Source organism: Diceros bicornis, chromosome 9 (genome assembly GCF_020826845.1).
Source record: "Diceros bicornis minor isolate mBicDic1 chromosome 9, mDicBic1.mat.cur, whole genome shotgun sequence".
NCBI classification, from domain to species: Eukaryota; Metazoa; Chordata; class Mammalia; order Perissodactyla; family Rhinocerotidae; genus Diceros; species Diceros bicornis.
Genome location: NC_080748.1, coordinates 10,451,682 through 10,465,602, shown reverse-complemented (window position 1 = coordinate 10,465,602; position 13,921 = coordinate 10,451,682). Strand labels below are relative to the sequence as shown.

At 39.5% G+C, this 13,921-nt stretch overlaps 1 protein-coding gene across 2 annotated transcripts in view; it reads left to right on the top strand.

Annotated features, from left to right (window-relative positions):
• USP12 (ubiquitin specific peptidase 12) overlaps positions 1-13,921 on the top strand; it is a 98,632-nt gene that overhangs the window by 36,279 nt on the left and 48,432 nt on the right. For both annotated transcript variants that reach the window (XM_058547890.1, XM_058547891.1), the window contains one exon: positions 11,974-12,054. In XM_058547890.1, coding sequence (XP_058403873.1) covers positions 11,974-12,054 — 81 coding nt within the window. Of the gene's footprint in view, positions 1-11,973; positions 12,055-13,921 lie in introns of those variants that run through there.

The window sequence follows — 13,921 nt, the reverse complement described above, 5'->3', positions numbered from 1 at the left end:
TCCTTCTTGGAATTTGTAGAACTTTTTGGATGTGTAGATTGAGGTCTTTCATCAAATTTGGGAAGTTGTGGGCCATTATTTCTTCAGATTTTTTTTCCTGCTCGCTCCTTTCTTTCTCCCTTCTTCAGAGATTCTCTGATGCATATGTTGGTATGTTTGATGATGTCCCACAGGTCCTTCAGTGACTGTTCATTTTTCTAAATTCTTTTTTCATTGTGCTTTTCAGCCTGGATACTTTCAATTGCCTTATTTTCAAGTGCACTGATTCTTGCTCCTGCCTGCTCAAATCTGCTGTTGAACCCCTCTAGTGAACTTCTTATTTCAGCTATTGTACTTATTAATTCCAGATTTTCTATTTGGTTTCTTTTTTATTATTATAATCTCTTGATTGACATTCCCTATTTATTCATACAGCATTCTCCTGATGTCTTTTAGTTCTTTGTCTGTTGTTTCCTTTAGTTCTTTGAGTGTATTTAAGACAGCTGATCTAATACCTTTGACTAGGGCCCGCCCCGTGGCTTAGTGGTTAAGTGCACGTGCTCTGCTACTGGCGGCCTGGGTTCGGATCCTGGGCGCACACTGACGCACCGCTTCTCTGGCCACGCTGAGGCCGCGTCCCACATACAGCAACTAGAAGGATGTGCAACTATGACATACAACTATCTACTGGGGCTTTGGGGGAAAAAAAAGGGAGGAGGATTGGCAATAGATGTTAGCTCAGAGCTGGTCTTCCTCAGCAAAAAGAGGAGGATTAGCATGGATGTCAGCTCAGGGCTGATCTTCCTCACACACACAAAAAATAAATAAATAAAACCTTGACTAATAATTCCAATGTCTGGCATTCCTCGGGGACAGTTTCTCTCAAATTCTTCTTTTCCTCCAAAATTGCTATGTTTTTTGTTTCTTTGTATGTTTTGTAATTTTTTTTTGAGAACTGGACCGTTTGAATATTATAATGTGGTGACTCTGGAAATCAGATTCTCCCCCTCCTCAGTGATTGCTTTTGAGAGTTGCAGTTATCTGTTTACTTTTTCAAACTAATTTTCCAAAGCCTGTGTTGTTTGTTGTGTGTGGTCACTGAAGTTTCTCTTCCATTATCTCTGGTCAGCTTGTGACCTGACAGGGATTTACTTAAATGTCTGCATCTCCCCACAGCCTCCAAAAAAAACCCCCCAAATCCAGCCCAAGAGGGCAGAAACAAGTGCTTCTGCCAGAATGACCCAAACGCACTTCCCCAAAGTTTGAGGGCAGGGTCCCCATTGCCCACCCTGGCACCAGCCAGTGCTCTAGGAACATGGTCCTGGGGACGGGGGGTGGTGGCTGGTTTGTGCACTCCGCTGTCGTATGCAGGTTCAGCAGCCTCTGCCTTCATTAACTGCTCCCCTGGTTGTTGTAAGTGTTCTGAAGTAGTTGATTCAGGTGGATTTTTCAGATCAATGGTTTTGGTGAAGGGACTGACCTCTGGAACTCTGCCCTCTGCCATCTTCTGTGACAGCACTCCACCCTTGGTTATATTTTGGACATGACTGCGTGTGTTGCCGACTGCAGCTAGTTCCTTTCTATATTTGACAAAACTATTTAAGTTTGCTGATAATTTTACTTTTTATTAGGGTGAGCTGGAGTAGTTAACCTCTGGAATCTAGAATATGAGCTGTGGTTGTAGTAACAGAGTAATTAAGCCAGTCAATAATTTACATAGTTTTGATTTCACTTCAACTTGATACCTTCTATCTGTATAGTGATTTTCTTCACGGGAATGTGAGGGACTTTACAAGTAGTTCATTATACTATAACATAGGAGTTGGGAAAAATAGAACTGTTCATGTTTTTATAACTGGAAAAGCATTGAACACTCGTTTTCTGATTGAGCATCATCACACAAATCAGTTATCCAAGTCAGGTGTCTGAGGGGTCGCCTGTACCAGTCCAGGACTTCCTGTTTCTTATAGAGCTGAAACATTATTTGGTAAAATATAATATAAAATCTGTCAGGAATATAGTAGAAAGAGCTTAAAATGATGAAGCATTTCTTGTAATTTGTTTGCCAAAGCAGGTGACTGTCTGCGTTGAAAGTAGTGCAGAGATGCTGTGAAAACCAAATCTCGCCCTTTTTTTGTCATAGGTAAGGTGCCAGAAATGGAGTTCAGATGTGGTTATGTTTTAAATGTTTATCTACAAGAGTATTTTATGAATTTTTTTGAAAAGGTTTTTGGTATTGGTAGAAAAATAGGATTTGTAAAATTCATTGTGCTCATATTGTTAAGTATGTCATCATGCGAAGTTTGGTCATATTTGAGAATTTTCTTTTTGGTGTTATTGTTAAGCTAAATAGGAAGGTCTAGCAGAGAAATTCTCGCTAAATAAGCCCAGTCTCACTACTGTTACCTTCTGACAGAGATGAATTAATGAGATTTTTTTCAGTAACTCACTGTCTCTTTAACATTTACAGATCAATCAAAAGCTGGGTGGTGGTGTTGTTGGCATCAAGTCAATGTTCTCACTTTTCCATTCCTTGACTGAGTTAAAAGATCTAGTGAATTGAATCTTTTATTCTCTGCATATAAATATTCTCTATAAGTGACACATATTTAACCATGAATTATATAACCAAACTTTTCATTGAAGATATTAGATCAAATAATATGAAGATTGTAGCTTTTAACACGTCTGACAGGAACATTGAGTTTCTAGTGGATATTTGCACTTCTGGAGGTTGAAATTATATGCCTGTTGTTTTTGGTTTGGTCATTGAATTATAATAATGATTCAGATATGTAACTTGTTGCTTAGCTTCTGTTTCTTACGTGATATGTTTGTATGTATATTACTGTTAGATGAAAAGGATTACGTAAGTGCAGTCTTCTGAGAAATTTAAGTTTGCAGTTGTTTGGCCAGTGATTAATCATAAAATTGAATTTTCCTGAATCGCTAAGAAGAGGAGTTCTGCAAGTGTAGTATGTTACGTTGTGTGCTCCTGTGGTGGCAGTTGAAGAAGAAAGTAAGCTTTAATTTCTTCTGGGAAGAATTCTGTTCTTGGAAACTTTAAAAACTTGCCAGAAGTCTTCCCTGTTGGGTTGAACATTTTTTGGGTGGTATGGAGGGTAGGAGGGAGGATGGGACGTACACGTGAACACATTGGAAACACATACACACGCATCATTGGAAAATAAATTGATATGGTTTCTCCTTCATGGAACTTACACAGATGACTTTCAGAAGAGCTGTGATCATGATAGAGGCCAGGGCCCTCCAGGACTGTGGTTGTTGGAGCTTGATCACTGGTTGAATCGTATTTCATTTCTCTCAGAGGTAGCAAGACGCTTTGACTTCTCCGTTGGTGTTGGAGGCTGTACCTCCCTGTTCTGTTTTGTATCATTGGTACCGTATCCTCTCTTACCAAGGGTGGCTTTGCTTGTGCTGATCTCACTCTCAGGCAGTGTTTTGCAGCCCTCTGTGATATGCCGTGCTGGTGCAATGCCAGTGTTAAGTTGGGGTCAATCTAAGAGTCCTTTGTACGTCTGTGGAGCACATTTTAACTTTGATGGCAAGTTAAAACCAGAGGAGGCCACCGTGGAGGGCCTAGGCCAAGATTCTCAGAATGACTGCACATCAGTGGGGAACCCTCAAATACTTTCTCAGTTAACTTTGGGAATTTCAGTTGTTTCAGGGTTTCATCTGATGGTGGGAGTAAGAAGGGGCAAAGGAACTATTTGTTGAGTGCTTACTGTGCCAGGCATTGTTGTGAACATCTCCTATACATTTTTTAGAAACAGGTGGTGATAAGAATGTTGTTTGCCCTGGTTTGCAAGCTTAGGAAATTGGAGCTCAAAGGGGTGAAATATCTTGCCCTAAATTCACACTTTGTGATTCTGTATTTCAGCTAACTATTTTAGAATTGTGGCATTTTAGATTTGCAGTAGACGCCATAAATCTGGTCTCTGTCCCCTTGCTGATGGGAAGAGTGAAGCAGAGTGATGTGTGCAGGTGACGCTGTGGTCAGCTAGTTCATGTTAGAACCGGGCTGGGAGTGCCGGCCTCCCTCCGTCTGTGGTACAGCCTGCGGTTGGAGTGTGTAAGTGTCTGCTCGTGTTCTTCAGGGCCCTCATTTCACCACATGAAAAGCTGTAATGAAAATACCTCTGAAGAAACATTTAAGGCTTGGCTCTTTTAGTTCCACCTCTTTATGAAGCCTTTCCTGAATGCTCGAGCTCTTGGTGTTAGTCCTGTCCTGACACCCTCCAGTACATGCTATGCTGGAGCATAGCTAGATATGTATTTCCTCCTCTGTCATTTTAAATTTATTTTTTAATAATTTTCTACCTGTATGTCATCATGAAAAGCTAATTTTTATTCACTGTCTACTCCCCAATTGGATTATGACTTTGTAATTTTTTCTTACCCTTTTAAAATCTTATAGCATCGTATATCAAAACTTTTTTGATCTCACCCCACAGTGAGAAGTAGGTTTTACAGTTAGACCTAATATATGCATACTTAAATATTGGAACAGAAGTTTCACAAATTGTTATTTACTCTTAGTAGGGAGATGTACTGGGATCTTTTCTGTTTTACTGAAAAAGAAAATGTAGTTGTGATCCACTAAATTGACCTCACCACCCACTAACAGGTACTGCAGTTTGAAAATCCTGTTCTACAGCTACTCACACAGGGCTGAGGAGGAAGTAGATACTCACTTACTTAGTGAATTTTACCTTTACTGAAGGACTACTGCTTTGAGACTGTTTTTTGGTGAGGAAGATTGGCCCTGAGCTAACATCTGTGGCAGTCTTCCTCTTTTTGCTTAAGGAAGATTGTCCCTGAGCTAACATCTGTGCCAGTCGTCCTCTTATTTTTTTGTATGTGGGACGCCTCCACAGCATGGCTTGACGAGCAGCATGTAGGTCCGTGCCCAGGATGCGAACCTGCGAACCCTTGGCCACCAAAGCCACCAGGCTGGCCCCTTGAGACTGTTTTTATGATGCCTGAAACCTGGGGTTTGGAAATGGTTTGTTTTTTCATAAAAACTTTTGTCATCTGATCCAGTTTCATGGGCACGACGTTTTCCAGGGGAACAGTTATGGGCTTTCAGCCTTCCCTTCTTCGTTTTCTCATTTGACAGATAGAAACTTGTTTCTTACATCTTCTGTCCTTTTTTTTTTTTTTTGTGAGGAAGATCGGCCCTGAGCTAACATCTGCCAATCCTCCTCTTTTTGCTGAGGAAGACTGGCCCTGGGCTAACATCCATGCCCATCTTCCTCTACTTTATATGGGACGCTGCCACAGCATGGCTTGCCAAGTGGTGTGTCGGTGTGTACCCCGGATCTGAACCAGCACAGCGGAGCGCGCAAACTTAACCGCTTGTGCCACCGGGCCGGCCCACATCTTCTGTACTTTGGATTCATCCTTTTATTGCTCATGTTCACTTCTTCCTTGTTGTGTTCACATCCTCGTATCTGCTCTTCCTGTGCCTCCAGAACGTTTCTTAGTTTACCAAGGCCTCTTGCTTCTCTCGTCTTCAGGAAGCCTTTCCTGCCTATTTTGGCAGTTCTCCTTAGGGTACTGACGTGATCTGACCCTTGTCAGTATGAAACTTGGAATGATAAACGCTGGATTCTAAGATATGACTTGAAACATGAAAGTGGGAAAAATGTATTTTTTAATATTTATTATATTTCATGACCGCATTAAACACAGTGAAAGTTGCCTGGAAACTAATAGTTTGCCATAACTATCTGGTATAAAAAAGGAAGTATTCTTGATAAGTATGTTTTCTAGATAGTAGATGCTCATCTTTTTGCATTTTCGTCATTTTTTATTTCTTGCTAAAATGTATTTTCCCTATTGAACAGTATATACTGAACATAATTAGCTTTTCAAAATAACATGTCTTCATAGATACCATTTTTTACCATATTCTAGCTTTAGATTGTGGAGATTTCCTTAACTTTATTGAGAACATTTCCTGGTTATCGGTTTGCTTTTGTGTAATTTGTATCTTTCTCATAATGGCAGGATGAAGGGCAGTCAGATGTGTGTTTTCCATGGTTGACTATGTAAAAATTATTTAATCAGAAGCAGCTTTTTTTCCTATTTCAGAAGGTATCTTCAAAATATTAACAGATCAAAGATATCCTTTTAGTTTCAACTTAATCTTCTTTCACTTGGATAGTTATTTTTTGGCATGAAAAAGAAGCATTCCTTAGCTTTCTAAGAATTCATACTAGGCAGGTTTAAGGAGACACTTAACTCCATGACCTGCATTCTTATATCGGATGACTGTTTCTGAGGATGTGATATTATATCCTAACTTTTATTCATAACTTTGTTAATGTTTGACCTTTAATAGACCATCCAACATTTTATCCTTAATGTTTCAGTGGGATTGGAAGAGCCAGTAGATTCACACACTGCTAGAAATGTGGGGATGGGAGGTTAGATATCAAGATCTTACATATGAGATTAACCGAGGTCCAGAGAGAGAAGCATTTTGTCTCAAGTTGTTACAGCTAGTTAGTGGCATGGCCAGGACCAGACTCAAGTTTGTAGCTTTGCTAGTTCAGTGCTATTTTTAGTATACCATGGTCTCTCTACCGCAGCTCTATATCCATATCAATCCATTCTTCAATGAAATCTTTTCCATAAAACATTTCCTATTTTTTTTTTTGGTGAGGAAAATTGCCCCTGAACTAACATCTGTTGCCAGTCTTCCTCTTTTTGCTTGAGAAAGATTGTTCGAGCTAACATCGGTGCCAGTCTTCCTCTATTTTGTATGTGGGACGCCGCCACAGCATGGCTTGATGAGTGGTGTGTAGGTCCACGCCCGGGATCTGAACCTGTGAACCCTGGGCCGCTGAAGCAGAGCACACAAACTTAACCACTATGCCACTGGGCCACCATCTCCAACATTTCCTATTTTTAATAAAACTTTAGTTTCAATTAGTAGCATTATATTGACAGGAATGTTGAGTAAAAAATATTACCCAATGTTAACCTTGTTTCTTAAGTACAACCATTGAGTTTTTTCTTTTTCTGATTTTCTTTCATAATTTATTTTAAGACTTTCTTTTTTTTTAGAGCAGTTTTAGGTTCACAGCAAAATTGAGGGGAACATACAGAGATTTTCCCTATACTCCCTGTGCCCATGTGTGTAGAGCCTCCCCCTATTAGCACCATCCCCACCAAAGTGGAACATTTGTTACAACTGATGAAGCTGCACTGACACATCATAATCACCTGAAGTCCATAGTTTACATTGTGGTTCACTTGTACATTCTGTGGGTCTGAACAAATGTATAATGACATGTATTTATCCTTACAGCAAAATACAGAGTATTTTCACTGCCCTGAAATTGCTCTGTGCTCTGCCTAGATATCCCTCTCCTCACCTCCTGGCAACCACTGATTTTTTTTTTTTACTGTTTCCATAGTAACCATTAAGTTTTTACTTTCAATTGTAATGTTTATATTTAGAAGTTTTATTTGGTTCTGTTAAAATATCTGCGTAGGCTTCAGAGTCTCATCTTTGTTCTTACAATCAAGGCTTTGTAATTTCTTGGTTCCTGTTAAGCATTTGTTTTCTGTCATGTCTGAAATAGTTCTGATATATAATATCTTATGAGTCTAATTCTGCTATCTGTGCTTCTGCTGGCTTTTATTCGTAGTGCTTTATTTTCCTGTTGTTTTTGTGTATGTATGTGATTTTTGATTGTAAACTCAAATCTCTTGGAATTCTTTATGGACTGGACTGAATTTGTCTTCTAGAGTGAATTTGTAATTCTGCTAGTTGTGGGGTGAAAGAGGGCGCTATCAACTCAGGATCTTTTTGAATTACATGTTCTGCTTGAGTTTTTTTCTTTTTTTAAGATCATGTAGGTTGTGTGAATTTGGGTCACAAACTTTCATGAGGGCGGCTTGTGGCTTGAATTTTTGGAAGATTTTTAACCTCCCCCTGGGGCCAACGACAAGTCAGGTAAGTTTCCTGGCTGTCTCCTTCTGTGGTACAGGGTTATTTCTTGTTCCCTCTTATGTTGAAGATGCAGCCCTTTTGGGATCCCAGTGTTGTGCTGGGGTCTCCTGTTGCCCTCTCTGTCTTGGGTGGGCCCTAAGTTTTGGTGCTGGTTTCCTGTACTCCATTCTATTCCGCTGTCAGGAGAGAGTCTCAAGGTCGCTAGTGTTGGCAGATCCCCTCAGTGTGAAATCTGCCTTTGGCATTTGCTTATCTCCCAAGGTTCCCCATCACTTCCTTTTTTGGTTTCTGCAGATTCCTCGTTTTCTCACCAGCTCAGTAAATTATAATTTTTTAATTTTAAAATTCATCCATCTTTTGGTTGTTTTCATCAGGAGGGTCATAAATATCTAATTGCTTCTTCATGATGAATTCTGTAGTAGTGGGTACTGAATCTAAAATAATCTTTTGTGTAAGTTCCAGAAATGGGGAGGGAACAGTCAGAAAAAAAGTCGTCTTCCTTCTGTGCGTGTCATGTGCTCAGACGAAACAAATGAGTGCTGATACCTGTGAAAGTTTGAGAGCAGAAATTCTTCTCTGAGCATGCCCCCAGTTCTTTCCTTTATCCCAGTGAAGAATCACTGATTTCATAAACCATTTAGTTGTAGCAGGATCATATTTCTCAAGTGTGGGAATGGAAAGTTGTTCACAGCCATTCCTCTTGGATATTGACTTGTTCTAGGCTCAATTTAAATCTTGAGGTGCTTAACTGACCATTATTTGACATGATAGGGTTTGTCAGCCTTCAGCAAAATCTTCAAGGGATGATATTTGAGAACTCGTCTAAAGATGCTAAAAATTGTACAGCAAATTTTCGGCTTAGTGGTTGTTTTTCACTAGTTATATCTAACTCTAGTGTTGAAAACACTTCAATTAAAAAATCACTCATCAGAAACTGAGTTGCTTAGTCTACTTTTTGCCTTTGTAGTTAGCAATTCTGCTAGAGGTAGGAATGTACTCTGATCATTTCTGCAGGGAAAAACTTGAATCCATGCCATAAGGATATCCCCCTGCACATTCGCAGAATCTGCTCTACAGCATCACTACCGTAGTAAGGTCTAGTTTACTCTGGTGTACCTTAATTTAGAATTATCGTAAAGTCCATTCTCTCTACTTTGCGTTTCAATCTGCTACCCTAACTCATCTGTAACCATAATCCCTCCCTGCTGAATTGTGTTGCTTAGCATATAGTGGTTGGCTTGGACTTCCCTGGAGTTTTGTGTTAGTATACTAATGTCCTCAGAAGTGTTGATAAAAGTGATTTGAAATGATAGAATGTTGTTAGAAGAGTCTTTACAAGTTATCTACTAGTCTTTTAATTTTCCAAACATATTTAGCTGTGAAAACCTTAATTTGTGTAAAAGCTTACTTGAAAACCCAACAGATAAACTTGGAGCTGGGGGTTTTGAAAATCACTGAGGAGACTGACCCTTGTATTTTGCAAATAAAGATTCTTAAATCCAGAAAGGTTAAATCACAGTGGTCTGTGGCTGTTTCCACTTTGTCACACTTAAGCTCCTCTTCCCAGCCTCCAACTGGATTGTGGTTACACTTTGTCGTTAGCCTTTTGGGGAGTACAGTGATGAAACCTCCCGGGGCTGCCTTGGGGAATTGGCCAGACTGAGGAGACCATCTATTTTTTTTTTTTATGATAGCTGTCTCATTTTTTTCTTCTGATTTTTCTTTCCTTCTCATGTTATTTCTTAGCTATTACATGGGGCAGATCATATTTATTAACATTACTGGCTAAATGAGTAGCTTTTTTTCCCTCTTGGAATTGAAGGGAAGGGGGAGAAGAGAACTGACATTTATGGGACACCAGCATATGTACCAGGCACTGCCAGATGTCTTCACGAAAGTTTGAACTCATTTAATTTATAACTACTCTATAAAGTAGTTGGTGACATTTTCCTTTTACAGTTAGGAAACTGAGTCACAGAGAGGCTAATAACTTGACCCATAGTCAAAACTACCCAGAGGTGTGGGGGGGAAAGGGCTTTCTAAGCAGTGTGCAAGTGTGTGGTGTATAGGGGATGAGGGGGACGTCTGGGGTGGTAGGATGCACAGTGTGTGGCATGTGATGAGTTACACTGGAGAGATGTGTGCACACGTTACTCTCTCCTGGGTCCATCCTCAGGGCCAGAAATGCTCTCCCACGGTGTGCATGCTGGCGTTTAATCCTTCCACGAAGACAGATATGTGAGGTTGTATTTTGGGTAATAGCACCTTTGCTTTTCTTCTTTTTTGTGGAGAAGGGGTTATACTTGTTTCAGTAAACCAACATCAGTTTGAATTCTTATAGTAGGTGGTAAACATCTGGACTTACTGATAGTTTTCAACATACGGGAGGAAATTTCGTGACAGGATATTTGAGCTGGAGGAGTGGGGAGTGGGGCTTGCAACATTCCCACCACGACAGTTTTGTGCAGTGGACCTTGAAGTTGCTGTAATTATTGTATCTGATGTTGTTATAAAACAGTTAAGTGATAGCCAAATTTAGAAATAAATGGAATCTATAAACTAGTAATTGTATCAAGGTGTTATAGAAAGTCTAAAAGTAATTCCTAAATTAAAAAAATAAAGACTATGTCATATCTATATACAAGTGCTGGATGGCTGGAGGATGTGAGAGAAAATGCCTTGCTGGACACAACTTGACCGTCAACCCACCAGGTCCCTTTAATCAGGACTTGCTTTCAGGCTTGAGCTTTCGGGAAGCTGAGGACGCGTGGTCTAGTGAAGGCCTGGGTTTCCCTGGTCCAGGACTGGAGCTCAGCCAGGAAGCAGCAGCTCTGGGCTTCGGGGCACTGAGGTGGTGGTAACCACGTTCCGCTGTGCTTGAGGAGGCATAGTGTGTGTGTTGTCTTGTATGCACCCCTGCAGAGTGCTGGTCAGGTGTTTTGTGAGTAACTGCAGATCAGTTATATTCATTTGTTGCATCAGTGTGTTTTCTTGGGAATTTTCAAGTAAACATATCCAGAGTTATCATGTTTTCAGAATTGCTTTCATTTCCCTTTCAAACTGCGTTTCGAGTCCATTTAGTAGTATGTACCTGTGCGCAGGGAGTTGGTGTCCCCCCACTCCCTCAACTTTTTCTTCAGGGACCTCAGATGCACAGAATTGAGTTGATCATATTCCTGAGACCATGATACACGTGTGTTGTCTGTGCAAAGGCCGTTCTTTTGTTGGGTTTCATTTTATTTTTTTCCTTCTTATCCTGCATCCCCAATTCCAAGTCCCAGCCCTCTTCCAGCACCCACTCAAGTATGTTTAATGTACATTCTTCCTGCCCATTTGCCATGTGCTGTTTTATATATATGTGGTAGTGTTTTCTTTTAATCTCATTTTTTCTTTTTTTATTTAACATTATGTTTTTGAGAAATATTCGTGTTTTTGTATGTAAATCTAGTTCGTTTATTCTGACTCTATTACATAGTATGCTATGTATTTATAGCCCATATTTTATAGCCCAGTTAGATTGCTGTCAGCTGTGCAAATCATCACTGATGCTTCAGTGAACATTCTTGTCACCTTTAGCTCTTTGTGAGAATTTTTCAGATATTTACCTCTGAAGAATTGTTAGGTCACTGACTAGATGTGTATTTCACAAAATTTCAGCTCTCTGAGATGGCTCCTATGAGATTACACTCCTATTAGAGTACATGATACAACAGTGGCTTTAATTCATTACTTAGAAAAGAGGAATAAGTTATAAATGTAATTCCTTGATCCAGGCTTTGGTTCTGTGAGCAAGTTCCTGCAAACTAGTTTTTAGTCATATTATTAAAAGCCTTTATTCTTCACTCTCATCCTTTATTTTCTTTCAGTAATGTTAGGTAATTATAGGGAAATTATAGACCTGTAAGTTATAGCTAGTTTTTTAAAGGATGTCTCTGTAATGCCTATATAATTGTGACAATGTTATGAAAATACTATAAATTCTAAGATTTCTGTATTTCATTTTATAGGGCGCCAATGCCTCGGCATTAGAGAAAGAGATTGGTCCAGAACAGTTTCCAGTCAATGAGCACTATTTTGGATTAGTCAATGTAAGTATCCATTGATACTTAGCTTTCAGAATCATGTTTGGAAGTAGTTTTAAAAATGATGAATGCATTTCATGGTTTATTAAAGGAGAATTGTCCATTTGTATCAGTAGACTTAATGCCAAGAAACTTGATTTGGAATTTTAAAATTGTCTGTAATGGAAGGGAAACAAAGTTGCCTGAACAACTTAGAACAGTTTCTGACTTGTCAACCTGATTTTTCCTATTTTTGTGTCAAAATTTTCTCATAACCAAAATGTCATAGGGCCTAAGCCAAATGATCCCTTGATTCTTTGAGAATTATTTAAATGTCTAAATGTAAGTGGTTCAAATGTACAGATAAAAATATAGTTTTGCAAATGCCTCCATGCCATTGTAGTCTTTGTCAATTTACTCCTGGCATTGTCCCAGTAGTATAGATATAACAATGCAAAATATAGGGAACAAATACATCCCAATTCTTGTGGAGGTAATTCTAGTAATTACAAATTATTAAAACTTTGGAAGAAGTTTCTTTTCTGAATTATCAGAAAACACCACGAATCTGTGTTATTTAATTGTCGTAGTAGTTTATGCTATTGTACTGTACTGTTAGGTGCATCCATGGTGAGTGTTTTAAAATATATGTGTTGGTGATAATACAGGTAACAAAGTAAGTTATATTGAATGAATTGGTGTGTCACTACATACGAGTATGGAATTATGATGTATGGGATGGATATCTTGTGTGATTTGAGGAAAGCAGTTAGAGTGATGTGTCTGTTTCCTTTGGCTTTGGGAATCTCTGTCAGTCTCTGTAAGTGTAAAGCTTGTAACAAAGAATCAGCAGTCTCCACCGTCTTCTGCCCTTCCCCAGAGGAAGCTGCTCATTAAACCAATGGCTGTTTTTTCTGGAATTTACCCTTACGTTCTAAATAAAGTGCTTATACTGCTATTAAAAAAAAAAATCTATTGACTTCCTGTTATGGTAGATAAGAAATTTAGTTTTCTTCTACCACTGTCTCTACCCAACTTCACTTTCCCCATTCTCCCAATATGGACTCAGTCATTGCTTTATTTTTCCGTGTTCTTAATTTTCATTTATTCTTGCTAAAGTCTTCAACAGAACTAAAAAAACCAAAAAGACCTCCTCAGTATCAGTTTCCACTGAGTCATACCCATCAAGTAAAGTCTCCTTTTTTTTTTCTTTTGTGAGGAAGATCGGCCCTGAGCTAACATCTGCCAATCCTCCTCTTTTTTTGCTGAGGAAGACTGGCCCTGGGCCAACACCCATGCCCATCTTCCTCCACTCTAGATGGAACGCTGCCACAGCATGGCTTAAGAAGCAGTGCGTTGGCGCGCGCGCGGGATCTGAACCGGCGAACCCCATGCTGCCGCAGCGGAGCGCGTGCACTCAATCGCTTGTGCCACCGGGCTGGCCCAAGTAAAGTCTCCTTTTCCCCATGACATCCCTCTGCATCCCTGTGCAGCCTTTGTCCTGCTGTTCTTTTTTCCATCACCCTGGGCATTCCCTTCACTTCTTTTCATTTATAGATCCTGTCTTCTTTCTGGTTTTCTCCCTTGCTTTGTGGAACACAGTCTATAGTAGCTTCTTTAGGAAGTGTGCATGGGAGATAAACTTTGAGATCTTGTATATTTAAAAATGTTTTGGTTATTGTTACAGCTAGATATAGATCCTAGGTTATAACCTTCCTTCAGAATTTTTAAGGGATTACTCTATTGCTTTCTGGTTCTGTTGATGTTGAGAGGGCTGGTGCCATTCTCATTCTTAATTTCTTCTGTATGTGGCCTTTTTCCCCTTTCAAAAAAATTTTGGGAGTCTTTTAGGATGCTCTTATCCACAGCGTTCTGAAATTTCGTGATGTGTTTT